Source organism: Diaporthe citri (genome assembly GCF_014595645.1).
Source record: "Diaporthe citri strain NFHF-8-4 chromosome Unknown scaffold_6, whole genome shotgun sequence".
Taxonomy (NCBI): domain Eukaryota; kingdom Fungi; phylum Ascomycota; class Sordariomycetes; order Diaporthales; family Diaporthaceae; genus Diaporthe; species Diaporthe citri.
The window spans coordinates 3626785-3654021 of NW_025064851.1; the positions used below are offsets into that span (position 1 = coordinate 3626785).

Below are 27237 nucleotides of genomic sequence, written 5' to 3' on the forward strand. Positions count from 1 at the left end.
ACCTATGTGAATCACCGTCGTCGATTGGGCCCCCTTGCTCCTCCTTCCAGTACGTACTACCGGTCAGCCCAATTTGGAACCCCTGTCACACGGCAGAGTGGAGCCTCGTAAGTTTCCTAATCGGGCGATTCACGATTGTCTCGCAAGCCTCCTTCCTGCCCGGCTTACATCAGAGCCTCAAGGTCGGCACAGGCCACCTTCACGGCTAATAGTGCTATAAATCGTTCAGACACGGCACGCGTCCTTGCCAACGCGATGTCTGGATTAATTTGTGTCTCATAGGTCTGAGCTAGACGGGTTGATAGATCTGGTCTCCCTCGTCCTTTATTGCCATCCTTTGCAAATTGTTCTCTCATCCGCATTCCCTACTACAAACCAAGCCTCAACGGTCACCTCGAGATGGCCGACTCTCCCGCCGCCATCACAGACGAAAAAGACCAGCCCGGAATTCACAGTCATGGAGTCGACCAGGACAAGAACAAATCGGCCGACTCTGTCCCGACTCGGAAGCCGACCATGGCTGATTACTTCAGGGTTTTCTCTTACGCCACAAAATGGGACTTTTGCATCTATGCCGTGGCATGCTTCGCTTCGATAGCAGGTGGTGCCACGAGTCCACTCAGTAAGCAGCCTCCAGATATGATTCCAACACTTTGAAGAAATCTTTCGTTCTTTCATGATTGCATGACAATTCCTCCTCCGTCCATTGAGAGCTGACTCTGAATGCCACAGTGAACATCGTCTTTGGGCAACTTGTCAAGCAATTTACCGAATACTTTAAAGATCCCTCCAAAATGTCGCCAGGCACCTTTAACAGTGTCTTGGATCGACAAGCCCTTTACCTCGCGGGACTCTTCATTGGTCGTTGGGGTCTGACTAGCATCAACAAGTTCTGCTTCCAGATGATCGGTATCCGTCTCTCCTCTCAGATCCGTCTACACTACCTCGAGGCGCTCTTCGCGCAGCCCATACATGCCATCGACTGCATGCCCGCCGGGGGACCTGCGACCACCATCACCGCGACTTCCACCACGCTGCAGATTGGGATATCGGACAGACTGGGGACGTTTCTGCAGTTCTTGAGCACCATTGTGGCGGCCTTCGTTGTTTCCTTCATCTGGAGCTGGGATCTTACCCTGGTCATGATGTCTCTCATCCTATACTCGCTTGTCGTCATCTCGCTGGTTTTGCCGCCCGTTCTCAAGGGCCAGACCACGGCGGCGGAAGCCGATACACAAGCTACAGCCATTGCCAGTGAGGCGCTGGGTGGGATACGACTCATAGTTGCATGTGGAGCACAGTCGCGCATCATATCCGGTTACCAGAAGTGGGTAGACGAGGCAAGGAGGCGGGCTCACAAGGCAGCTCCTGCCTTGGGTGTTCAGTTCGGTTTGCTGGTAAGTTCGCACAAGAACATCTCCTCCCTGATGGGCACCTCCAGATTCCTGACTAGACTTGTAGTTCTTTGGCGTCTTCGGCTCATTCGGTCTGGCATTCTGGTATGGCACCAAACGATTCATTGATGGCGCCCTCAGCGATGCAGGGGTTGTCATTATTGTGCTTTTCAACATGACGATCGTTCTCAACTCCCTCGAGCGCATTGCGACTCCACTCGTAGCTGTCAGCAAAGCCATGGTCGCCGCCTGCGAGTTCTTCACCGTGATCGACACGCCGAAATCCACCTCTGGATCAGAAAAGCTGGATGCCATGTCGCATGATATCATATTCGAAAATGTCACCTTTGCGTACCCTAGTCGTCCCGATGCTACTGTTCTCGATGGTCTGAGCCTCTGCCTTCGCTCGGGCCAGAACACTGCTCTCGTCGGCCCGTCTGGGTCGGGCAAGAGCACTATCGTCGGTCTGCTGGAACGGTGGTACTCCCTTGGAGACCAGTATGGCACGACCCGCGCCGATGAAGCTACATCATTCTCTCAAAAGAAGGATACAGAGCCAACGCACGGAGAAGACCATGACCGCGATGAACCAGAGCAGCTCGAAGAGGCCAAGCCCAAGGCTTCAGGGTCAATTGTTATCGGCGGCCACAACCTGGAAGAGCTGGACACGAAGTGGTGGCGATCACAAATCGGATTGGTGCAACAAGAGCCCTTTCTCTTCAACGATACTATTTACGCAAATGTTGCCTACGGTTTGATAGGAAGCCAGTGGGAGGACGAGCCGATGGAGGAGAAGCGGCGACTGGTGGAGACAGCCTGCCATGAAGCCTTCGCTCATGAGTTCATTAGCCGACTGCCTGAGGTAACTACAACAATCGCCGCGCACCCCAAATTAGCCCTGATTCCTCCAAGTACCTTACTAACATGTGTCTTGTCTCTTCCAGGGTTACGATACCCAAGTAGGTGATGGCGGTGCAAAGCTCTCGGGAGGTCAGAAGCAGCGCTTGGCCATTGCCAGGAGCATTATTAAGAAGCCCTCGATCATTATCCTTGATGAGGCGACCAGTGCAATCGATGCGAGGAGCGAAAGGATTGTGCAGGCCGCATTAGACAAAGTCACGCGAAATCGTACCACCATCACCATTGCCCATCGTCTCTCCACCATCAAAAAGGCCGACAACATCATCGTTCTGCAAAACGGGCGCGCGGTGGAACAGGGCACGCACCAGGATCTGATGACTTCTCCAGTGGGTATTTACAGCGCCCTGGTGCGTGCTCAGTCTTTAGGGCTGTCTCACGCCCTGGCCTCCGACGATGAGGGACACATGACCGATAAGACGCAAGATCCAGGCCATGAGGCCGAAAAGATCATCATGGAAAAGAAGCGAGATTCGACTGAGTTTCTGGTTCAGAATGAGGGCACAGATAAATTGGCAACGACTGGAAAACCGCGGAGTCTGATCCGCAGTTTCGGAGTTCTTCTGTATAATCAGCATTCGCAGTGGCCATACTACGTGAGCATTGTTTTGTCCTCCATGGCAACCGCTGCCGGCACTCCAGTCCAAGCCTACCTATTCTCGAAAGTCATCAGCGTCTTTCTTCTCACAGGAGACGACCTCAAGAGAGAAAGCAGCTTTTGGGGCTTGGCATGGTTCTACCTTGCGGCCGGTGTTGGTCTTGCATACCTGGCTGTAGGCTGGATTGGCCTCATTGTTCAGCATAACATCAGCGCCGTGTACAAAAAGCAGTATCTCTCCGACATGCTCTACCAGAAGCTTTCCTTCTTCGACCAGGACGCCAACTCCCACGGGACACTGAGCGCGCGTGTCGGAAGCGACGCCAAGCAGCTGGAAGAGCTCCTGGGCATGAATATGGCGTTTCTTCTCTCGGGCGTCTTCATAGCTCTGGGCAGCGTGATCATCGCGATCATATTCGCCTGGAAGTTGGGCCTGATCGCCACCTTCGTCACGATGCCCATTATGCTGGCAGCGGGGTACTGGAAGTTCAGACAAGAAGTGACCTACGAGAAGATGAACTCGGCCGTGTTCCAGGAATCCTCGCAATTCGCAACTGAGGCCATCGGAGCCATACGAACGGTCTCTTCTCTCACGATGGAAGGATCCATCGGGAACCGGTACCGACAACTGTTAGACAACCACGTCAAAGAAGCACTCCAAAAGGGTCGATGGACGTCTTTGCTGTATGGTTTTGCCGACAGCGTTGGTCTTGCCTGTCAGGCTTTGGTATTCTGGTATGGTGGCAGGCGCCTTGTTAGTGGCGAATACAGCCTCGAGGCCTTTTTTGTCTGCTTCATGGCAATTATGCAAGGCGCAGAGTCAGCTAGCCAGTCTCTCGCAGTCGCCCCGAACGCCTCACAGGCCGCAGCCGCTGCAAATCGCATACTCGACGTTCACGACTCGGCCGACACTGACCGGCCCGATGATTCCAAGAACTCGGGCGAGGCTTCCCCCATGGGCGATAGCTGCGATGGCATGGAGATCGAGTTGCAGGACGTGTCCTTTAGGTATCCCACGCGGGACGCGCGCATACTCGATCATCTGAGCCTCAAGATTGAGAGAGGCCAGTACGCAGCGCTTGTAGGGCCGTCCGGCTGCGGAAAAACAACCATATTGTCCCTTTTGGAGAGATTCTACGAACTTGGACCGCACCAAGGCTCGATTACGTTCAACGGAGAGAACATCAACGACCCGAACGTCTACGAATACCGCAAGAACATCTCGCTCGTGGCCCAAGAGCCCACCATGTTCCGCGGCACAATCCGCGACAACATCCTCCTCGGCATCGACGACCCAAGCTCCATCCCTGACGAGAGGATAATGGAGGTCTGCCGCGACGCCTTCATCCACGACTTTATCATCTCCCTCCCCGAGGGCTACGACACCGAGGTCGGTGCCCAGGGCATCTCGCTGTCCGGCGGGCAGAAGCAGCGGGTGGCCGTGGCCCGGGCGCTCATCCGCGACCCCAAGGTCCTCCTGCTGGACGAGGCGACGTCGGCGCTCGACTCGGAGTCGGAGAAGATGGTCCAGGCTGCGTTGGAGAAGGCGCGCAACGGCCGGACTATGATCGCCGTGGCGCATCGTCTGTCGACGATCCAGAGCGCGGACGTGATTTTCGTGTTTGAGCAGGGGAGGGTGGTGGAGAAGGGGACGCACGACGAGTTGGTCCACAAGGGGGATGTGTACTGGGGAATGGTAAGTCGTTCTTTTTGCCCCCCGTTTGGCCTTCAACATGCTAACTGGTGTCTACAGTGCCAAGCTCAGGCGTTGGACATGTAGGAGACCACGTCCACAATCGTGAAGGCGATGATGTGGCGTTTCGATGACCAGGGGCTGGATGGTTCGGGATAGACTTTCTGGTGATATCGAGATTCAATAGAGGGGGATTTGCTGTTTTTGTACTTTTGGCTTGAGCAAGCTCCATGACTCCTGGCATTATCGTAGATTCTGTAGAACTCACTTAATGACATAGCGCAACACCGACTACCCATATTCGAGTCATCGGTAAACACGTGTTCCAGGCTGGTTCTGCATTGAAATGGCTCTCTGTATCTGTACAAGCCATTTACATCCCGTTTCAAACAGCCACGCACCGCTCAAAACGAAACCGTGGTGCCCATGAGCAGCCTTCCCTCGTCCGTCAAAGGCTGCCGTTCCCAGCGGACATCGTCAGAATCCGCCCATATCTCAGCTGCTTCCTCGACCAGCTGCCACTCCCCGGTCGGCGCGTCTTTCTCCAGGTAGCGGAATATAATGCGGGCGCCTCCGTCCTCGAAGACGTACTCGCGGCGCCACAGCCGCCTCCACTGCTGCAGGGGCGTGCCCTCGACCGAGTTCGCCAGCTCGACGTCGCGGTTCCTCCTCGCCAGGGCGTAGAGAGAGCGCGCGTCCCACAGACCGTCGTGGCCGGGGTAGTCTCGCAGCTTACACAGGGCCTCATCGCGCACCAGGGGGTCGCGGCAGAATATGGATATGACGAACAGGTACCATGATACTTCGCAGTGGAAGGAGAGCTGGTGCGGGGGCGTCATCTGTCTCCCTCTTGACTGCGCGCAGGGCCAGGTCCACGAGTGAGAGGTACTCGCGGAACAGTGGCGTCTGTGCTTGTAGTGATTCGAGATCCAGGTACTTGGGGGGGTTTGCGAACACGTAGGTGGCCATGTACTGCAGGCGGAGATGTAAAGCTCGCAGGTAGGGCCGGGAACCAACCCCATCGGACATGATGATCTTGTTGAAGAGAGGCTCAAAAGCGGGTGCAAGGGCCTCTATCAAATCACGCGTGTCGGCACAGACCTTGAGAATGTCGGGGCTCTCCATAAGTCGGACCCAAAAGTCTTCGTTCTCAGTGACGCTCGTCGTTTCGAGCACGCCTGAAGATTTTACCATGTCCACGATCATCGCCTCCATGGCATGTTGGCGATGCCGAGCGGCGGCCCAATGCTCTTCGAATTCCTCAAGTGTCCCAAAGGCTGCCGGTACATTCTCGACGGCCGCAGAAGCGCGAGGTAGCCGGCTCACGAGCTCTGTGAAAGAGTGCAGGGTCTGCTTCTGGGCCTTCAGCGCCTCCGCAAAGTTTGGCAGTGGTCGACATTGGCCGATCCGGCCGTGAAGAATGGAGCGGGCAGAGGTTGCTAGATGCGTGAACACACCGGCCACTGATTCGAGAATCGGTCTGGGATCTGGTGCCAGGGCGTCCAACCGCCCATTCTGGTCAGTGGCGATGGCGAGGAGCAGGGACAGGCCGTGGTTGACATGTTGTAAGGCAGCCTGGCGATCTGCTCGCAGCGTTTCGAAGGTGAGCAGGAGAACAGATAGTAATACGGCATCTTGAATTGACTCGCTGCGGCTCTGTAGCTTGAGGGAATGGCAATAGTAGCCCACTCCATCAAGGTAATGCGCGTCTGCTATCGCTACCTCTGTTGTTGTCAACCCAGGGGCGCGCACAGTGGACACAGAGGGCGCACGTGGTCTTCCCCCGTCCAGCCGGGATTGACGATGCCACAGAGACATTGCACCGATGGCTATGGCAGCGTGCTGGATCGTGGCATTGCTGCGCGCGAGCTGCGGCAGGGTGACCTCCCACAGGTCAGCCCCAGAGGCGGCAGATGCGGTGATCCACGGGCCTCGCACCAGGCTGACGAACTCATCAAAGTACAGCCTCGCCTTGTCATCTTTAACACCGAGCGTCGTAGGAATCAGCCGGGCCTCCTGGAGCGACGCAGAATGCATCGGCGACGACGACGGTGTTGTGCCTCTTGTGCCCGTGGTCGACTTGGAATTCCAGCAAACCTGCATTGTGCTGGGAACCCGGGCCCTCTTGGCTGCCGTGGCCACATAGCCCTCGCACACCCTATTGCCATTGCGGCAGTTTGAGCAATGAGGCCTGGCTTCGTCGCACTTGACGTGACGCCGCTTGCAGGTGATGCAGCCTGTCCGCGCCCTGTGGGAGCTCGCGCGTGAGGACTTTGGGGCTTGTTTGAAGTCGGGGGATGTCTTCCTAGCTTCCTCCATTTCCGTCAGAGACTTGGCTTCGCAGAATCATCATGGTTCCACCACAAAGATTGGCCCATGTGTCGAACAGCACGGATTTGGTGCTCGTCGACAGTGGTTGCCTGGTGGATGTGAAGATGAGTGAGACATCGGAGGCCTGGCTGCCGCTCAAGGCTGATGAGCACGCATGTTTTATCTCAGTGGTCTCGGAAGGCTCGCCGGATGTGCTTACCCCATGATCCAACAATGCAGCCTCTAATTCCCAGCCAAGAGAAATTGTACATGTATATTTATAACGAAAGTAGGGTCGAGAAGAGAGCTTAAACCAACCTATTTCTCCTTGCCACGAATTTCCGTCTCGACCGAGAATTTAGGTAGGGATGAAAGCCAAGGCAACGCCTGAGCACAAACGGCCCTCCAACTACGAATGTTTCCTTACGATGAAGGTATCTAGAAAATTGAAGGCTATGGTGGGTTTGAGAACAAAATCCAGCACAGGTGTTACGGTTGAAGAGCTTTGTTCCCAATGTGAACCTCTCTGCTCCTGTCGACGTTGGGGCCATTTCTGAGGGTCTTGTACGAATTGAACCCGCGCAGATGGAATAAATAATTCAAGACCCGGCCGCCGATAAAATCGTGCCCTGGCTTCAAACACAAGTACAGTCCCGCGATAACTTACAACGATATAGCATTGAAAACCCCCTTCTACTTGTGTAATTCGTTAGCTAGACTACAATAAATTTGTGGAACACGGACCCGGCACCTGCTTGTCCTTGATCTTGAGCTATCTAGGTACATGTGCAGCGACTCTTCTCGAAGATGTTACATGTTGACGGCAACGCCAATGGAACAGGCAGGTCAGCAAATTGACCAAGGTCAGTCTTCAAAAGCCGTCCTCAGTCTCAAGCGGGCCGAACATCGACCCCTTCTCAGCTCGATCGGGTCGACAATCCCCTTCAAACTCCTCAATCGGGTCACTGCCGCCGTAGTTGGGCAATTTCCTGATGTTGGCTCTCCCGTCAGTCGTTCGCCTCTGTCGCCGGCGTGTCTGAGGTTTTCCCCGGATTTGAGGCGCTGACAAAGCGATTTGTCTCTGTTCATCGACATGTTCAATCTTCTTTCCAACGAAAAGCTTTGGCCTCGCAAATTTGAAGCAGTCGTCTGGTTCGCCGTACTTCTCAAGTTGTTTTGTATCAAAGTTGGACGTGCTAGTGTCTGCCTCGCAGGTAGACGATGCCATCGGGTCACTGGGAAAGAGCAGTCGGCTTGTGTCGTTACTAGCCGCTGATGAAGAGCTGGGAGAGCCATGGGTTGCCTGATCGGTACGCATGGCGGTCTCCACTAGCCCCGATGTAGTCTCAGAACTGAGATCTGCCGAAGATGCTCCTGCAGTAGCCACGTGGCTTGCGGAGACTGTGGTGACCACATCTCCAGTACGATCGCAGAGTTCTTCGGCGAAGTCACGTCTGTCGATGGACTCGAGGCCGAGCGGAGAAGTGGTGAAGCCTTGTTGAGATTCCTCGTATGAGTAAGTGCTCGTGGACGGAAGGGATGGCCGGAGACTTCTCGCAGTATCTCTTCGCGCCTCTTCCAGAGCCTTTTCAAGGTTCTCAGAGGAGTCTCCGAACACAAAACTCCTCCACATATCATTCTCATCTTCTTGAGTGCGCTCACTGGGCAGCTGCTTCTCTACTGCAGCATATGCTCCATCTCCGGGTGCTAAGTCTTTCCCATGGAGCTGACGCAAAGCCGCGTGAGGAGATAGTACGTCCAGCTCAATAGCGATGTCTTCTTGCTGATTCATTTGGAACGGTGTTGCCTCTTCTACTACGTCGAGAAAGGGCGGGAGCTTTGGGGAGCTTGATACCACGAGCAAGGACACTTCATCAGAGGCTCCGGCTGTCATGTTCTGCTCTTTGATTGCGTGTTCATCGTGTCTATCGTTACTTCCGGGACTTTCAGAAGGCTGTGAAAGATGAGATCCCACTCTCGGAGAGCTATAACCGCCCGCAATTGGAGCGTTTTGGTCATCATCTGGGCAAGGCTCGCTGCTTCGTTGGTGAGATGGGTCTGGTCCCGCTTCTTCTGCAAACAGACCAGCAGGCGCGGTAGGAGCCTTGTCCTCGCCAATATCATCGACTTCTCTTGCTGTTGGAGAAACTGCAGCCTCTACACTGTATGCACCATGAAGCTGACTAGATGCTCCGAGTTGACTGATTCCTGGTGAAATCAGTCTCTGAGCGGCGTCTTCTAGGTTATCAGAAGTTCCAATCTCGTTCCAGGCAGAGTTGTCGTCAGGGGGCGCAACAAAGGTTCTCCATACGTCATTTTCATCGGCCTGAGACCGAGAAACGGCAGGTTGCTCGACTCCAAGCTGGGCCAAAGTGCTGTCCGCATTGTCCGAGTCAACTGACTGCCGATGAAGTAACTGGAGCAAGGCTGGTCGGGTGGGAACAGGATGAAACAACAAGGGCGAGGTCGTCAGCAGTGGAGTTTGGCTGGCGCTACTATGTGATCGATGGCTTGCATCGGAACGAGAGACGCGGGCTTGGACTCGATCTTGATGGTGTTCGTCCCGGTGACGGTACCTGGGCTGGCCTATCGGACATTGTTCAGCTAACTCTCGAAAACACATTTAAGTAGGATCTTCTTTCGCGAGACAGCTTACCACGAGAGCCTGGAATACCAATATGGAGACCATTGCTTCTGGGGCTGGCGTTGGAGCTGTCTCCTAGTGCTCTCTCATAGCTCCCAACCCGAACCTTGATCCGTCGGAGAGAGGTGGGCGTGAAGGTATCTTCCGCACTCAGTCGGGCTCTGTTGTGTCCTTCACCATCCGTCACCCCAAGAAGCTGGCGTAGCTTGTGTTTTGAGGCTTGACGACGCGACTTCTTCACGCCCCATGGGTTGCTTGGAGATCCTCGTGTCTTCGTGAATTCCATTTCAATGGGCTTCTGCACATTAGTACCAACCCAGTCACCCTTGAGCAATAGCTTGCGTCTCTTCTGGCGCATGGCCTCATCTCCCGTCTCTTGCTCCGGGAGACGAATCGGTGCCGGCAATTTGGGACGACTTTCAGATAAATAGCGACTGGACATGAGCCGGTCATCGCTCTGGTATTTCCTCGAGGATGTGGACTTCAGGGCATCACGACGGACAGAAGAAGGTGGCCGCGCAGGAAGAGCAAGGAAAGAAACCGAAGGCGGACTGATCTTGACATTGGCATCAAGAAGACCGGCGCGAACCTTTGCAAAATGTTCCTTCTGGCGAAGGAGGGTCTCCTTGCCTTTCCGCGCACGAGAGTGGCGATTGAGGTTGCCTTCAGTCCAGTTCATGATGGAAGAAGGAGCTGATGCAGACGGCAGCGACAGGGACGCATGCACGAGAAAGGAAATCAGGCGAACACGACCATGAAATTTGCGTGAGGTAGTAGATAGAGGCAAACAAACACAGTAGTACTACCCTCACCATTGCAGGAGATGGGGCCCAAGGGCGAGGAGGTCCGGACGAGTTACCTAGGTGTGTTAGTGGTCATCAGAGTGGTTAGTAATTTGCGGCATCGAGAAAGGAGTTCTCAATGTTGAGGCGCCTGCTTCAGTGGCTTCGCAGTTGGAAGGTGCGTTTTGACAGAGCGAGGAAGGTGCAAGCCACTTCACGGTTTCTGGGGAAGAGACAGCTCAAGGTTCAGGGGTTTAGGAGCTTCTGTAAGTGGGTACCTGGGTACATGCGGGGGTAGCTCTCACCACAGCTCCAGTCGCCGATATCGACGCCGATGTCGACATCCGGCACGGCTCTCCACCTACACATTATCATCACGAGTATTCCCTCCCGCCACTGAGAATGCGAACGACGTGGAGGACAATTGTCTCAATCAGCCGCAGCCCAAGATTGCCGCCGTCCCGTCTCATACCGATCAAGTGGTTTCAGAGAAACATGGCGTCCGCGAGCCCCTCCCTGGTGCTGAAGAAGCCCGTCAAGCTGGCGTGCATCCAGCTCGCCAGCGGCGCCGACAAGAGCGTCAACCTCGCACATGCGCGCGAAAAGGTCCACGAGGCTGCAAAGACGGGCGCGAAGATCATCGTCCTCCCGGAGTGCTTCAACTCGCCCTACGGGTGCGACTACTTCCCCTCGTACGCCGAACAGCTGCTGCCGTCGCCGCCGAGCATGGAGCAGAGCCCCAGCTACCACGCCCTGTCAGAAATGGCCAGGGAGACCGGGACCTACTTGGTCGGAGGCTCGATACCAGAGTCGGTGCAGCATGAGAAGGAGGACAAGAAGCGCTACTACAACACGTCGCTGGTATTCAGCCCCAGCGGTGACCTGTTGGCCACACACAGGAAGGTGCACCTTTTTGACATCGACATCCCCGGCAAGATCACATTCAGAGAGTCCGACGTCCTTTCCCCGGGGAACAAGGTCACCATCGTCGACCTGCCCGAGTACGGCAAGATCGCCGTGGCAATCTGCTACGACATCCGCTTTCCCGAGCTTGGGATCATAGCCGCCCGCAAGGGCTGCTTTGCGCTGATATACCCCGGTGCCTTCAACACCACCACGGGCCCGCTGCACTGGAGCCTGCAGGGGCGGGCCAGGGCCATGGACAATCAGGTGTACGTCGCGCTGTGCTCCCCGGCTCGGGATGTGAACGCGGCGTACCCTGCGTATGGCCACAGCCTTGTGGTCGACCCGATGGCGCAGGTACTTGTCGAGGCAGAGGAGAAGGAGACAATAGTAACTGTAGAGCTGAGCGGTGAGAAGATCGAGGAGACGAGGAAAGGGATACCGCTGAGGGACCAGAGGCGGTTTGACGTGTACCCCGACATAAGTCAGGGCAAAATTCAATTTGGCGACAAGGGGCAGAATTGATTGGACCGAATATCTGGGGCTGCCAAGATTCCGGGCTCAAAAGGGTATTTATCATATCTATTTTGCAAGCCTCGAATGCTTACTTTTCCAATCCATCAGGATCCCTTCCTGGTGTGATCGACCCTTCTCGTAATCCAATCCAATCATCGTGACGGCTCGGCCTGGCTCTGAACCTTGAGGTCCTTCCCCCCGTCGTGAGCAATCGTCGGCCGGCCCGTGTCACGATATCAGGATATGCCTGGTCAATACTACCGATTATTGCAGGGCTTTCGCAGCAAATGTGGGCAGAATGAAGGAGGCCTTGTGGATCTCCGAGTTGTAGTATCTGCACAACTTCTCCTCCTCCTCAGGAGTCCAGGACCGAACGGGCACCTTGACGTTGCGGTTGGGGTCCTTGCAGCAGACCATGAAGCCAATCTGTCCCGAAGGATAGGTCGGGATGGTAGTGTAGGCGTACTCGGCAACAGGGAAGATCTCCTTGCAGTCCTTCTTCAGGTTGGTGATGAGAGGCAGGTGGAGCCATTGGTTCTCAGCTATTTTCACAAGTTAGCCTTCAGGACACCGGACAGGTGCGCGAGCTGACACAAGAAGAAATGGCTGGCACAGAAGCTGGCCGTTTGGAGGGAGAGAGGGAAGACCAGGGGAGAAGGGGGGGAGGGGGTTGGAGCATCGTTTTGTTTATGAGCAATATTAAGCGCATTCGACGCTCCAAGCAGGATGCTTGCGAAGGACCAGGCACGCTGTTCGCCTGCGTGAGCATCTTTCTAGGGTTGAAGATTAAAGGAAACGTACAACCTTGCGTAGTGATGACGCCGCCATCCCGCAGGGCATCGTGGAGCAGCTTGAAGTAAGGCTTCTGGAACAGGCTCTCAGCCGGGCCCTCTGGGTCAGAAGAGTCGGTGATGATGACGTCGAAGGTGTTCTTGTAGTCGTCCAAGAACTTGAAGCCGTCGCCGACGTGGACCTTGACCTTGGGGTGGTTGTAACCCGCAGCCATGCCGGGGAGGTACTGCTTGGAGAGACGAATGACGGCCTAGCACTCTTGTCAGCGACATGCTGTCCAGGGAGACCAGGGGATACGTTGGGGGCTGTTATTGACCTCGTCAATGTCACACAGGACTGCCTCCTCGATGCCCTCGTGCTTGACGACTTCGCGGAGGACACCGCCGTCACCGCCACCAATAACCAGCACCTTCTTGGGGTCAGGGTGCGAGTTCATGGCCAGGTGGGTGATCATCTCCTGGTAGGAGAACTCATCCCGCTCAGTGCACTGGATGACATTGTCCAGGACCAGGACGGTACCGTAATCGGTAGACTCAAAGATCAGGACGTCCTGGTACTTGCTCTTCTCGTGATGCAGAACCTTCTTGACCTTCAGAGTCATGGCCTGGCCTAATTTACTGTTCTGTCAGACGCCACTCTTCCCGCGCCCTGAGCAGCAGGAGCTTGTCTTGACTCACCGGGCCACATGTCTGAGATCTCGCGGAACCATCCATCTAAGACAAATAATTCGTTAGCCACATGCCAGAACGGGTCGCCAGGTCCCGGCCGTCACGTTGGCGGTAGAAGGACAGAGGATGTATGCGGTCATCGCTTGGCATCACTTGATAATGTTGTCCCTCACACGCCATTGTCCCTCAAGTTGCTTGTTCCGGACGCATGCCGATTGCGTATGGGCCCGCGATGAATATGCACCCACGAAAAATTTGGCGGGCAAGGGAGAGCGCATAAGACATATATATGGTGAATGAGATCCAAGGGGGTGGTACTTTATTGCTTCTCTTGAAGCGAGCCAATTTTGTACTAGATGTGCTTCTGACTGAAGAACCTCGACAGGGGAGAGAAATTCATGGTGGGGTTGCGATGGAGGGGTAGGGAGCCTGAGAGAGAGAGAGAGAGAGAGAGAGAGAATCGATGTACCTTGGATGGTCGAATGGGTGATTTCAGTCATCTTGGCGGGGGATGAGTTATGGCAAAGACGTTGAGAGGCAAAGGGAGACAGCGATGCTGTTGAAGATGAGAGTGATGCTAAGGGCGTTGAAGGGCAGTGATAGAACAAGCTCTCGTTCGCGAAGCAAGTTCGTGGGGTGAAGTTGCGGAGAAGTCTCAGGCTGCTATGCCTCGATTGGGCAAAGAAAAATTTTCCCATTGCCCAAAGCAAACGAACCTACCAAGCCTGCAAGGTCAACATGCCACACCTATGTGAATGTTGTCCGAGTAACCGGAATCTTCCCAATCGGACAGATGCAAAAGCTGAGAGATACCGCGTCTCACAGAAGATAGCAAGACAAGCCATTGAAACATCCAGTAGTCAACTTCATCTGCCCTGCCAGACTCCCACCTGCTTCTACATTGGCTGCACAGAGGGGCTGTCAGCTCTAACGGACGTCATAGGCCGGTTCTGCCGCTGCTCGCCGCCCAGCCCACCTAGCAGGTAGGTAGGCACTTACCTGTTTGTACTGCATAGTCTGCGCCAGCCCTATGATTTGAAGCAGCAACACCACATTATACACTACCTAGGTATGCGTATGGAACACCTCCTCTCTGAATCGCTGGTGTCATGCTGGCGGGCGTGATGGTAGTGAGCACCGCTGCGGTAAACCACCGCTTGGGGGCCGCGGGAACGGCTGATGTCCACCAGCGCGACATCAATCTAAGGTGAACAGCAAGGGAGGCCCAGTCTCAGTGTGCCTCCCGCGAAACACTATTTCGATGTAGGCTGTGTCAGCTCGTGAGATTGATTTGGTCGTCCACCGCATATTGCAGAGGCGACTTCCGATTCCCCGGATGATCTTATGATAAGCGAGAATGAGCTTTGGCCCCGAGGCAGCTCGCGCCCTGGAGAGCATCCTTCTGTAAGCATTGTGAGACATGGAGACGCCCTTCTTCATCTGGCGCCGTTCTTGAACCTTTCTTCTGAAGTTCGAAGAACGCTCCCCTAGGTGGCGACAACCTGAACTCGTCTGGCGAGAGGCCGACCTCTCCACAACGAACAGATCCCCGCGAAATCGTGAACCATGGCCCATCGATACCCAACATGACGAAGCACTCCTGGTAAGTGATACACAGCTTGCTGGGCCGTCAGTGCTTAGCGTGGGGGCTTATTGGGCGCAGGATTCGAAATGTCTGAGATGCGTGCCCTGCCGATGGTCTCGGATTGCATCAAACGGTGGGACATTATTGACGATGTGGCGTCCCTGGAACAATAGCTTCCATGAGCAGACACTTGTGCACCCACCCACCTACCCACCATTGCTTTTGGGGCCAACTTCAGTCGCAGGGCCAGGCACGATGCTCCCTTCAGAAATCCGACACAGCTGTCACTTGTGCCTGTTGCCACTGAGACAGTGGTGGGAGATGGTTCGCCCACCGGGGTGAGGCGCGCGGTTGCGATGCCATCAGCTCTTCCCCGGATATTGTGACCTGGAGGTGTTGGCTCGTCGAAGTTCGAGCCCAGCGTCACCGAAGTGCCGAAGCTACTCCACTGTACGGCACGTGTGTTATTATTACCAGGTGGTCTGCTCCGGACTGTTATTAAAGTGCTGACGGCGACATTGTCGCTCAGCCTTGTGCTTCCGTTTCCGGAAAACACGCCCGGGCTATAAATCTCGTTGACTGAGTATGGTGCTCATGAGGCAGCAAGGCAGGATACTATAGATTGCGAGGTCAGGAGGTTCGGGGAACCAAGCGGCCAAGAGAGCGTGCCGATCGGGAGACGATGTGACCTCCCAATTCCGGGAATATACTGTAAGTGGGCGTGCCGAACGAACAGGTGTGGGCGGACGTTAGAGCGTTCGCAGCCCATGTTGCCCGCTAGGGTGTTCGCGTGCCACTCGGGTGGCCAGGGCAGTTGGGCATTGATTCGGCAAGGAGTTGCGGTTGCTGACGACATGAGGATCCCCAATTCCCATGATCGACGGGAGCGAACAAAGAAAGAATGAATACGCACAGTCTCCTGGAGCGTGCCTCGACTCACCAGGCGCCGTGTGAACCTTGAGGAGCCAAGCTGGCGATGGCCCGGCCTAACCCACCCAAGCCGTTCCGAGTGTCAAAGACCTGACCTCGAGCCTTCAAAACGACTACCCTAGTCGCTAGTTCGTGAGCAAAACCAGGCTTCCCAGCGGTGCTAATCATTGAGCGGCGAGGCGGAATGCTACTCCGCCGACTATTTCCCCGAAAGCCATCGGCAGAGATCGACTCGGCACCGTCCTTGTTGAGCTGCCCTTGAGGCTCACTGCAACAGCAAGCCAGTTCTTTGTGCCGTGCAAGAAGGGGCCGTCCCGCGAAAGAGCAGGAGGCTGCCATGTGCGAGGGGGTTTTGTATGTGGCTGTCGGTCCACTCTGGGCACGCGAACGTCGTGGTGGAATGCGTCGTCAAGGAATCCATGCAACGGGCCCCGCGCTGGCTGCTGGCCGGCCCTTTGGGTTGCCACGAGCCAACGTGCCAGCGTGCCGGGGTGATCTCCCAAGGAGGTTTCAGGACCCGGCCATTGACTAATCACGTCTCTTCATTTCTTACGGGCCCTGAAGGGTCGAATCCCCGTCCCCGCCGGGCCACTTCGGCGCTGCTTCGTACCGTGTACATTGCACTGGCGGGTTCTCCACTGTCAGGCTATTTCGGTTGCCTCAAAAGAAGTGCTGCAGTTGAGAGATGGAAAGGGGAGGCCGGCTCCCAATGGCTGCCCCCCAAGGCTGCGAGGCAGTTTTTCTTTCTTCTTTGACCGTTGCAATTTTATGAAGCGAACGGCCGGAAAATATGGGGCCAGTTGAAAAAAAGCAGGTCAGGTAAGGTTCCTTTGCATTGCACACGTTGTTTGGGCGATTCTGTGACGTGAGATGCAGGCCTGGCAGCCCTTGGACGGATGCCTGTTCGCTGGGCAATATGCCGAGAGTGGCTGACCTAGACACTGGGGTTGGCGACAAGATTGTTAGCATGGCAGAGCACCGCCTCTCTTTGTCTTCGAGGTATCCTGATGTGCGGTATGGTGTCTACTGCCCCAGCTCCTGGGCCAAGGCTTTCCGAGCGCCTGTCAAATGTCACTGCTGATCGGTCGGGCGCGTGCCGGCAATCTTCCACGCCACGACAGATCTGGAGATGGAACGCTCAGACGTCTAAGTCTCTTCCAAGGGCATCCCGTCCAGCCCGTACCCGACAGGCGGAGTAAGTGGCCAGGCAAAACAGTTCCAGGCTCCAGCTTGGGAAGCTTCTGCACTAGACCAGAGAGCACGAAACGCCCAAGCTCCAAGCTGGACGAGCCTAGCATCGGGGCCCTCTGGAGGAGGTGCAACACCCGGTTCACGGTTTGGCCAGCGTTATTGCTCGCTCGTGTCAGAGTGGGCGTAATTCGGCAAATATACACACAGTATGTGCGTGGGACTGGTGGCAACCCTGGCCATCCAACCAACCCCCCGATGCAGACTCATCCGGCTGTGATCGTCCCTGCAACCTAGGTCACGACGATGACCGGTGAGGTGATCCTCTGAGCCACAGACAGGCAAGGACACAGATGGGGGTGGTATCTCATGTCAGCCGTGGTGCCGTGGTAATTAGTCAAGGCCGCGTGCGAGCAGCGAGATTCGCCAGTTGCCCCATCAGCAGCGACATGTCGTGCACCCCTCCCAGGCGAAATATCATGTACAGTGGCCTTCTAGGTATGTGAGTAAGCACGGTAGCAGGTGGTCTGGGTACCTCCGTGTAATGATGGTGCAGCAACGCCCGCACCCTTGCGGGGGGAGTGAAGGGCGCGCAGACCCCAGACTGCAACCTTCATGCGCTGCGCGTGGTACCGGGCTACCGGCTTCTTCCTCTGCTCGCTGTCGCCCGCGCCATGTACCCTGTACTGGCCCCGGCGTCCCTGGTCCCATCACTTCCCACCTGTACCCGCCAGCTCTTGTACCCGCTACCTCGCGGCGCCACGGGGGCATGGGGCCAGGAGTGGGACGAGGGCAGGGCACCTGGCTTTTCCCAGCAGAAAAAAGGAGCACGCAGCGTCTCTCTTTGCCCAGCGCCTGACAGTCTGACAGTACGCCGAAGGAGCGTGAGCAGCAGCGAGAGCAGCACCGGGGCAGCAGGGGCAGCAGCAAGCAAGCAGAAAGAGGGCAAGTCGCTGAGAAATGAGGCCCGATCAAGAGTGGGTAACAAATCCCTAATGAAGATCCTTGGGCCTTTTCTGCTGGTACAGTTGTAGCCGAATAGCTCCGTCCAGCGCTCTAACATCCCCTTTGTTGCAACCTTCTCATTTCATCTCATCCGCCTTCCATTCCACCCCACACACAGACCTTGACTGCACTGGCTTTGCCTGCGCAGCATCCGGACCCTCTCTGCACCAGAGGGCCAGCGCCGGGGTCACTAGGTAGTAGTCATCAAGGTGTGTTTGCCCTGCCCTGTCCTGTCCTGTCCTGTCCTGTTCTGTTGGACCGGGTCTTCTCCCGACCCTGTCTGCTGTAGACTACTTCCTCTCCTCACGATCCACGATCCAAGATCCACGGCACACACACACCCTTCAACACCCCATACCCTCCTCCCCGACACACAGACAGGTTACAGCAGACACTCTCACCGACCGGCCGGCCGTCGATGCTGATAAACGCTGTCCCGTCGCAGCTCCTGATTCGTGTCCCGGCCTAATTCAGAAAGAGGTCGCTTCCGCTACTATCTAAGCTTGGACCCGCCGCTGCAGCTGGCACTTTCGAACCTCCACCCTCATCTTCCCAAAATCCTCCCCGGCAAGGGAGCATCCCCTTAATCTGATCGTCTCTACTTCTCTCGTCCTCATCGACAACATCGCCCTTTGGCTGAGCACACGAGGACAATTGCCAAAACTTGTGCAGTCCTGCCGCATCAGGGCCGTTCCCATCTCCGCCCTGGCTGCAGTCACGACACAACAATAAAAGCAGCCCACATTCCTCCCGGTTGTATATACACCGTCAGAGCACGACATCATGTGCTTCGGGAGACGGAATAAAGATGAGGCCGACGCGACGCGGTCGCGCGAGCTGGACAAGATCCTCAAGGCGGACGAGAAGAGGATGCAGAAGGAGGTCAAATTACTTTTGCTCGGTATGGCTGCACCCCGTCCCTCTCCCGCCCCTCTCCCGCCCCTCCCGTCCTCCCAGCCCTTCCAGCCCTTCCATACCACACGGGACCGAGATCGGGCCAATCGAGACGACGCTAATTGACCAACGCTGTGTTTACAGGAGCTGGAGAGTCCGGAAAGTCGACCGTCTTGAAGCAGATGAAACTCATCTACGCCACGGGATTCAGCAAGAATGAGAAGCTAGAGTGGAAGCCTGTCGTCTTCAACAACATCGTCCAGTCGTTCCGCCTGATATACGATGCCATGACCGAATTGAACATCGCCTTCGAGCAGCCCGAGAGCGAGGTATGTTGTTGACACAAAAGCCCACCGGGAGATGATCAACTTCGTTCCCTTTGGGATTTTGCTGCAGCATTGGACTGTACTGACCTTCAATCCAGAAATGCATGGAGCAAGTATTGGTGGATCACGAGCTGAGCCCGAACGATCATTTCCCCACCGAATTCCTCGAGCCGATCAAAAACCTCTGGGCCGACGAGGGCGTGAAGAAGGCCATCGCCAAGGGTAACGAGTACGCGTTGCATGATAACCTGGAATAGTGAGTAGTCACCGTGCAACCCATGGAAAGGGCGTGGCTAATTTCAGAAGCTTCTGCGATGATCTCGAACGATTCTGGGACAAGAGTTATGTCCCGACTGACCAGGATCTCCTGCGGTCACGGCTACGGACGACGGGTATAACCGAGACGGTGTTTGATCTGGGCCAGCTCACATATCGCATGTTTGATGTTGGCGGCCAACGGTCAGAGCGGAAGAAGTGGATACATTGTTTCGAGAACGTCAACTGTCTGCTGTTCCTGGTTGCGATTTCCGGCTACGACCAATGTCTCGTGGAAGACAAGGATGGCGTAAGCAACCCAATCCAATCCTCGCCCGGCAGGTCGAAATGCTAACCCGTTTCAAAGAACCAAATGAACGAGGCTCTGATGCTGTGGGAGTCAATTGCGAACTCTCACTGGTTCCTCAAGTCGGCGCTGATTCTGTTCCTCAACAAGATGGATCTCTTCAAGGAGAAGCTAGCGAAAAGTCCAATCACACAGCACGGATTCACGGACTACCACGGACAACCCGACGATTGGAAGCAGGCGAGCAAGTACTTCATGGACAAGTTCCGCGCACTCAACCGAAATCCCGAGAAGGAAATTTACGGCCACTTTACGAATGCCACCGACACGAACCTCCTCAAGATCACGATGGGATCTGTCCAGGACATGATCATACAAAGGAATCTGAAACAGCTGATCCTTTGAAATTGAGCGCGGTCCGACGAGCTTGGGAGTCATAGGGCTCTCGCCAGTTTCCTTTTGCGGGACTCAATCTCCCTCCAGGAATCTGCAGATCCCGAAGCACTCAAGCGCGCGAGTCTCCACACGAATCGCAGTCGATTAGCGCCGCTGTTTTATGATAGGTCGCCTAGCGGCCTCACGAAGTACACATGACGACGTTGACGGTTTTCACGAGCTTCCCGCCATTATCACTCTCTGGCCTGGGAGTACGGTGATTTGGGCCCAACGTCGCATCGCCTCACCAACACTAGGATACTTGATGCAACGACCAGCTGCAGCTACATAATGCTACGCGAGCGGGGCAAATCACCTCTAGTTCCCGACGGAACCGGGCAGAAAGACGTCTACTTCTGTTGTCGCCCCAACTTTACATGCCCAGCATCGATGGTCAGAAATTCGACGAAAGTTTTGGGGGCCGTTTTCATCTGGGGAGGGAGGGGTCTTGAGTGGCAAGATCCTTTGAAACGAAGCATTGAAATGGGATAAGACCCGGCACTTGGCCGTTCGGAGCCGAGCGGTGAGACAGACGTTTAGGAATTGAAATGGGTGCACGAACGGCATTTTTGGATATCAAGCCCGGCCGTGAGCAGCTGAGGTTGGACATTAGTCACTGCCGAGCCAGGGACAAGGGCCTGGACACATATATAATACGTTACTTGAATTTTTCAGATACCCGACACTATACATATTTTGTATCTTCGTCCGATCGGCCTTCCCTTCGTCGGCATCCCAGAGCCAGTGGCGAACTGCATCAGAATCACTTGACCACGAAGCTGGGGATGAGAGACTGATGCCACAGCAGCTGGTGGCCGACATGTGCAGACGAGGTCGGTGGTGGCATTGGCAGTGATCAGCCTGAACATCACGCCGACTCAACCCGGGCTCCAATCGTGACTGGAGCCCGCATGCAGTAGGCTGCATCCTTCGAGATGTACGTTGCTGGCGCTATCGGCAGCCGTGGCTCAGCGTTTCTCGTTCGCGAACGCCCCTCCACTCCCTTGAGCTACAACTACAACCCCCCGAGGCTGAATGCTCGGGCATTCTGTCATCCCACACCGACGTTCTATTTTTATATGAACACTTGTGATCTGTCAGGCGGGACGGCATGCGAGGCTTCCCGTCTTGGTTTGGCTTCTTTTCCGTGCCTCTCCCGCGCCTTGCCTCGTGTGTACCGAGGACATCGACCTCCTCTCACCTATCGCTGCATAGCTTGGCATTGCAACCCTCACAGGCGCATTTTGTGATTTTTTATTGTCTGAACTCTGTTGCCTGCATGGCAGTGGCTGGTAGATGCCCCGTCGGGACTAGGCGGCTCATGTACTTGGACATGAGCTTACCCGTCCAGTGCCTGATCAGAACACAGCAGGTACTGTGCACCTGCTGCGGATGCCACGCCCCCTGGACACCCTCTTCTCTCTTTTTCTGCCCTTCTGGAATCGGGGCTGTGAGACTTCTCTCATGACTTGTTTGTACAGTCTACATGGCCATGTCTGGTAGCGAGATGTTCTATCAGGACTTCTACGCGGATATCCACCCGGCTTTCCCCCAAGGCCGCTGATACGAGGCTGCTCTGACTGCAGCTCTGGAAGGTGTTGGCGGGCTTGGCGGAAATGGAGGAGCGAGTGCTGACCAAAGTTACGCTTACCGAGGGAAGGCTGTGAGTCAAAGTGACAGGTCTTTATGTTCTGGGTATGCCAGGGCTCTTGGAGCGAGGCAGGGCAGAGACCGGATGAACGGGATGGGAGCCTCGTGACAAAATCGCATCGGGTCTGAATTTTCGCTGGGACTGACCAGTCCTATCGGTACACCTCCAACTGGAATCTTGTGAATGCGTCCGCCCCTTGAGCGAGACAGTCATTGTCTTTCGATGCCATGTGCGTGAAAATTCCCATCTTAGTAGACATTACTCCGGGGGGGAGCAACCATGGAACAAGTTCGGAAACACCGCAGAGGACCCATGAGAGCCTGCAAGGGCACGTTTATGAGACACTTGGTCACTCACGTAGAGATTCCAGTTTTCAAATGCCACCATCTCCTGGACCGCTACCATCGAGACGGCAAGCTTCGAAGTAACCGACTCGCTCAGCTGGTTTGAAGTGGTGCTGCGTACTCCTTCATCTCTAGATGAGATCTGAGAAATGGTTAACGATTTACACATTCACATTTACTCAATGTTCCCGTTCCAGTTTCATTTTGCGTTTCGTCAGTGAGAATACTCAACCTCCCTGAGGTCGTGACTTCCAAATCTCTCTCAATGTATATGCCAAAGATTGCGACCTCTGCACCATAACAATTTTCGTTCTTGTCACTTGTAATATCTCACTGGAAACCTTTCAATGGGATTGATTCATCGGTCATCTCCACCTCCGTAAGATGGGAAACGTGGCTGTATCGACCGAAGAGTCTCTGTGTGGTGCCTGCAGACGCAATGCGGCACCCTTTGAGCAGAGTCGAACCTGCTGGATGACTTGGCATACATGAGGCCCGTAATAGGGCTGCATGCGATGATATCGACTTTCCTGGTATTTCCTTGTTCGTTTCCATCCCGGTGTTCTGGAAGCCACCCGCAAGGCACGGGCTGGTGCAGTGGCAGGGTCGGAGATGATGCCCGAGTTCTGCTCCTCGTGGTACGAATCCAGCCACACCATCCCAGGCCGGATGTTCGCATGAACGAGTGTCGAGTCCCATCCAACGTGGTGCTGTGGTCTGTTCTCCAGAGGAGTCCGACGTCGCGCTGCATCCTTGGTACCTTGCATTTGCCCGTCAGTGGGACGGTGGTTGTGTGCGACACGTCGAGCCTGGGGCATCCACAATCCTTGCACGTGGAAAGCACGTGTTTGGTTGATGATGTCAGTGTTTCCATGATCAATTTGCATTGCTGCATTCCTCCAGGTTCACAGGCGATAAAGAGGACGACAAAGCTGAATTGTCCGAGTATTACTGGAGCGCTCGTCCAACCCATATTTAAGCTCATGGGGCCGTTGCGGAGACAAGTGGGAGGAACAGGGGTTCTCCAGGTGATTACACCAATGGCCAGGGAGCTTCAGAAGTCGGGGGTGGGCCTGGCAGGGAACGCGGGTACTGCACTGGCAGGTCTGAGTAGCGCCCTGTCGATCGTGTGGTAGTGCCGTAGCAACAAGGGAGCAACCCTTCTCGAACTTTGAACCTCGTGTTGATGTTAACAACGGCGCGAGTTTCATTTCCCAGTCTCCTCCTGCCTCATCTTCTTGATGATCCATCGAGTACGCAGACCCTCCACGAAGTTCAACCACCAAGTTTCGCGATATCCATTACAATATTTTCGTGTCGGGGAGCACCGAGCTCGCCTTGGGTTTTGTTTACCTACATTCCTATCCTGGCGTCATCAGAGACGGCCGCGACAGAGCAGGTTCGCAGTCGGAATATGAGACCGCCTCCCAACCCCGCACTTGACGTCGACGGCCATACCTGAGGAATTGCGAGTGCCAACAACTCAACTGCCTCAGCATGTCCGAATCTACATCTTATCAGCCCGTCGTGGCGGACTCCGTAGCCAAAGAAGGCGCGACAGCGACTGCGGCCTCTTCCAGTCGCCCTGGACTTTGGTCCAGGATCACCAACCGCTTCCCGTTCCTGCAAGGCAAGCGAGGCATTGCCATTGTGGTGATAGCAATCCTGGTCATCATCGGTGGAGGACTCGCTGGCCTGGCCGCCTTGCCCAACCGCTCAGGATCGTCCTCTGGCAGCGCAGGGTCTGGCAATGGGGCTGGAAATAATCCCAACGCTATCCAGAGCGACACGCACTTCTATGGACAATCCCCAGCTGTACAACCTTCACGTAGGTGTCTCTCATTAATGAAAGGGTACTACCGATCATCGTGGTGCCCGAGTTGCGTGCCGCTGACATTTCATGTGTGTCTAGCCAACATCACTGGGCTTGGATCTTGGGCCAATTCTCTTTCACAGGCACAGGCCATGGTTTCGAACATGACCCTTGATGAGAAGGTGAGTACCTAGGTATCATTCCTCCTCTGGCATATCTGCGCACCTACTTACGCCTTCTCCCATGTACAGATCAGCTTGACAGCAGGCTCGACGAGTGACACAGGATGTGTTGGTTACTTGAACCCAATCGAGCGCCTGCAGTTTCCTGGAATGTGTTTCCAGGATGCAGGGCAGGGAGTTCGGGCGACTGACTTTGTCTCGGCGTGGCCTGCGGGGATCCATATGGGCGCAAGGTACGCTGTACCCTTTCCAGGACAGCAAAGATACTTCCCATTCTCTCTGTATTCTGGTCAATCTTTGCGTCCCTTTCATGGCAAACGAAGCTAAAAAAAAAAAAAAAAAAGTTGGAACCGGAACCTGTCGCGAGCTCGAGCTCTCGGTATGGGCGGCGAGTTCCGAACCAAAGGAGCCAACGTCTTTCTAGGTCCTGTTGTGAGCCCTTTGGGACGAACAGTAACGAGTGGTCGAAACTGGGAAGGTACTTGAGATGTGCCGACCTCTATTTATCACCCGTCTTGCTAACTTTTGCACGTCAATAGGCATCTCAGCAGACCCTTACCTTTCCGGTGCCTTGGTATTCGAGACAGTCCAGGGAGTTCAAACAGCCGGTGTTATTACATCTACAAAGGTATTTCGACACTTTCCAGCTTCATTATACTGTCTCTAATGGTCTTCATAGCATTTCATCGCCAACGAACAAGAGGCACATCGAATGCCTAACGGAGGTGTCCAATCAGTTTCTTCCAATATTGATGACCAGACGATGCAGTAAGCAGCTTCCGGATACAATTTTTACCCCATCTGGAAAATCGATTTTCTATGTGTAGCCTGTACCTCAAAGGTATTTTTAGGCTGCAGGTTTTGAAACAAACCATGGCCATACCGTGACCTGGTTCTCCCCATATCCAGACGAAGCTTCTTCCTCAGTTCTTTGTTAGCTAACTCCTTTTGCTGTAGTGAGCTTTACCTGTGGTAAGCAGCATCTTCCCAACCTAGAGAGCATTTACTAAGTTCAGCAGGCCATTCCAAGACGCTATTCACGCTGGCAGTGCGAACATTGTAAGCAGCTTCTGGATACAATTGTAGCCCTCTTGAGAACAAGCAAACCCTAGGCCTACCAGGCGGCAGATTTTGAAACAGGCTTTGAGCACACTGTGACCTGTTCCTCCCTTTTTTTTCCCCGAATGAAATCTTCATTGGTACTTTGATAGCTGACTCCTATTTCTCTAGATGTGTTCTTATCAGCGGATCAACAACTCCTACGGTTGTGCCAACAGCTACACCCTGAACGGGCTTTTGAAGACAGAACTTGGCTTCCAAGGCTTCGTTGTTTCGGATTGGAACGCACAGTATACCGGGGTCGCAACGTCTCTGGCTGGGCTGGACGTTACAATGCCAAATGCCGGCGTCTACTGGGGGCCGAAATTGAAGCAAGCCGTCACGAACGGAAGCGTGGCTGAGTCCAGATTGGACGATCAAGTTACGCGGTAAGTTGATCGTGACCTGCCTGTACGACAGACTCGCTGACCGAGCCAAGTCTCCTAGCATCGTGGTACCAGCTGGGTCAAGACAAGGGGTTTCCTACCCCTGGAATAGGATTACCGCGGAACCTCGCAGAGCCGCATACTATTGTCGATGCTCGGAACTCCTCTTTCAAGTCGACCCTCTTTGATGGGGCAGTAGAGGGACACGTACTCGCGAAGAACACAAGGAACGCTCTCCCGCTGAACAGGCCAAAGATGCTCTCTGTTTTTGGCTATTCTGCCACTCCACCTGGCCAATACAACATCGAGCCTCCGGGCGGAACCATATGGACTTTCGGGGCTGAGGCTGCCGACCCCTCTAGTGTTCTCCAGGGCTTTCTCGGCAACCTAACGTACCCTTACGATCAGATCGCTCCTAATGGGACATTGTTCTGTGGTGGAGGGTCAGGAGCGAACTCCGCGGCATTGGGCCATTCGCCAATGGACGCCCTACAACAGCAGGCTGCTAACGACAACACTGCCCTTTTCTGGGATTTCAGATCCGCCACGCCCAACGTGAACGGAGCCTCGGATGCCTGTTTGGTCTTTGGAAACGCGTGGGCGAGCGAGGGTTCAGATCGGCCGGGCCTTTATGATAATTACACGGACGGTCTGATCAAGCACGTCGCCTCCACATGCAACAATACGATCGTCATATTCCACAATGCGGGTGTGAGGCTCGTCGATCAATTTGTGGACAATGAGAACGTAACCGCTCTCATATTTGCACACCTTCCAGGACAGGAATCCGGACGTGCCCTAGTATCCCTTCTGTACGGGCAGTCAAACTCGTGGGGTAAACTGCCGTACACAGTGGCGCGGAATGAATCTGACTACGGCGAGCTTCTGGATCCAGCTAGGGCGGAGGGCGACTTCGAGCTGTTCCCACAGGCAAACTTCACCGAGGGGGTCTACATTGATTATCGGCACTTCGACGCCAACAATATCGAGCCCCGATACGAGTTCGGCTATGGTTTATCATATACGACCTTCGCATACGCGAACCTCGAAATAAACCAGAACTCCACCTCGGATATGTCCGAGTACCCAAGTGGTCCTATTGAGGTCGGCGGCCAGTCCGATCTCTGGGACAATCTGGTGTCTGTCGCAGCTGAAGTCCAGAATACTGGAACTGTGAACGGTACTGAGGTCGCTCAGCTCTATGTCCAGACGCCAGGAACGAACAGACCACGAGTTCTGCGAGGTTTCGACAAGCCATTGCTCAACCCGTCACAGACCTCCACGATCTCGTTTGACCTTACGCGTCGAGACCTGAGTGTGTGGGACACCACGGCCCAGAAGTGGCTGCTCCAGAGAGGCCAATACACTGTCCACGTGGGCTCGAGTAGCCGAGACCTGCCGCTGAACGGAACGTTCAACTTCTGAAAGGTCCAGCAGAGGAAATGTGCTTGAACATTCGTGCACATAGATGATTCAACTTGGCGTCTGGCGTACAGGAACACCCCCAGGGAGGAGGAACTTTGAGGACTTCAAGCCAACTTTGGATGCACTTTTGATAGCTGACCCAATCGCCCACGGCGAGGGCCCTGGTGGTGATTCCGAATGCTCTTTGACGAGTTA

The 27237-nt window shown here is 54.9% G+C and overlaps 8 protein-coding genes across 8 annotated transcripts; 5 read left to right on the forward strand and 3 right to left on the reverse strand.

Moving 5' to 3' along the window:
• Positions 1-399: 399 nt before the first annotated feature.
• Positions 400-4690, forward strand: INS49_012967 (uncharacterized protein; the record flags this gene model as incomplete). The annotated part of the gene is made up of 5 exons (XM_043173669.1): positions 400-622; positions 733-1397; positions 1462-2199; positions 2339-4606; positions 4664-4690. 5 exons carry the CDS (start codon positions 400-402, stop codon positions 4688-4690), a joined length of 3921 nt encoding a protein of 1306 aa, XP_043022966.1.
• A 317-nt stretch (positions 4691-5007) lies between these two features.
• Positions 5008-6922, reverse strand: INS49_012968 (uncharacterized protein; the record flags this gene model as incomplete). The annotated part of the gene is made up of 2 exons (XM_043173670.1): positions 5008-5424; positions 5459-6922. 2 exons carry the CDS (start codon positions 6920-6922, stop codon positions 5008-5010), a joined length of 1881 nt encoding a protein of 626 aa, XP_043022967.1.
• An 862-nt stretch (positions 6923-7784) lies between these two features.
• Positions 7785-10236, reverse strand: INS49_012969 (uncharacterized protein; the record flags this gene model as incomplete). Its single annotated transcript, XM_043173671.1, has 3 exons — positions 7785-9314; positions 9410-9489; positions 9570-10236. The coding sequence occupies 3 exons, from the start codon at positions 10234-10236 to the stop codon at positions 7785-7787; spliced, it is 2277 nt and encodes a 758-aa protein (XP_043022968.1).
• Positions 10237-10834: 598 nt separating this feature from the next.
• INS49_012970 (uncharacterized protein) lies at positions 10835-11767 on the forward strand (the record flags this gene model as incomplete). The annotated part of the gene is made up of 1 exon (XM_043173672.1): positions 10835-11767. The coding sequence occupies one exon, from the start codon at positions 10835-10837 to the stop codon at positions 11765-11767; it is 933 nt and encodes a 310-aa protein (XP_043022969.1).
• A 255-nt stretch (positions 11768-12022) lies between these two features.
• On the reverse strand, positions 12023-13718 carry INS49_012971 (uncharacterized protein; the record flags this gene model as incomplete). Its single annotated transcript, XM_043173673.1, has 5 exons — positions 12023-12300; positions 12563-12800; positions 12867-13159; positions 13228-13263; positions 13688-13718. 5 exons carry the CDS (start codon positions 13716-13718, stop codon positions 12023-12025), a joined length of 876 nt encoding a protein of 291 aa, XP_043022970.1.
• An 857-nt stretch (positions 13719-14575) lies between these two features.
• Positions 14576-14825, forward strand: INS49_012972 (uncharacterized protein; the record flags this gene model as incomplete). Its single annotated transcript, XM_043173674.1, has 2 exons — positions 14576-14622; positions 14690-14825. The coding sequence occupies 2 exons, from the start codon at positions 14576-14578 to the stop codon at positions 14823-14825; spliced, it is 183 nt and encodes a 60-aa protein (XP_043022971.1).
• A 3884-nt stretch (positions 14826-18709) lies between these two features.
• On the forward strand, positions 18710-20113 carry INS49_012973 (uncharacterized protein; the record flags this gene model as incomplete). Its single annotated transcript, XM_043173675.1, has 5 exons — positions 18710-18827; positions 18965-19149; positions 19245-19402; positions 19453-19711; positions 19769-20113. 5 exons carry the CDS (start codon positions 18710-18712, stop codon positions 20111-20113), a joined length of 1065 nt encoding a protein of 354 aa, XP_043022972.1.
• A 3522-nt stretch (positions 20114-23635) lies between these two features.
• INS49_012974 (uncharacterized protein) lies at positions 23636-27042 on the forward strand (the record flags this gene model as incomplete). The annotated part of the gene is made up of 8 exons (XM_043173676.1): positions 23636-23880; positions 23991-24009; positions 24101-24133; positions 24813-24901; positions 25091-25105; positions 25183-25192; positions 25364-25620; positions 25671-27042. The coding sequence occupies 8 exons, from the start codon at positions 23636-23638 to the stop codon at positions 27040-27042; spliced, it is 2040 nt and encodes a 679-aa protein (XP_043022973.1).
• Positions 27043-27237: the final 195 nt, after the last annotated feature.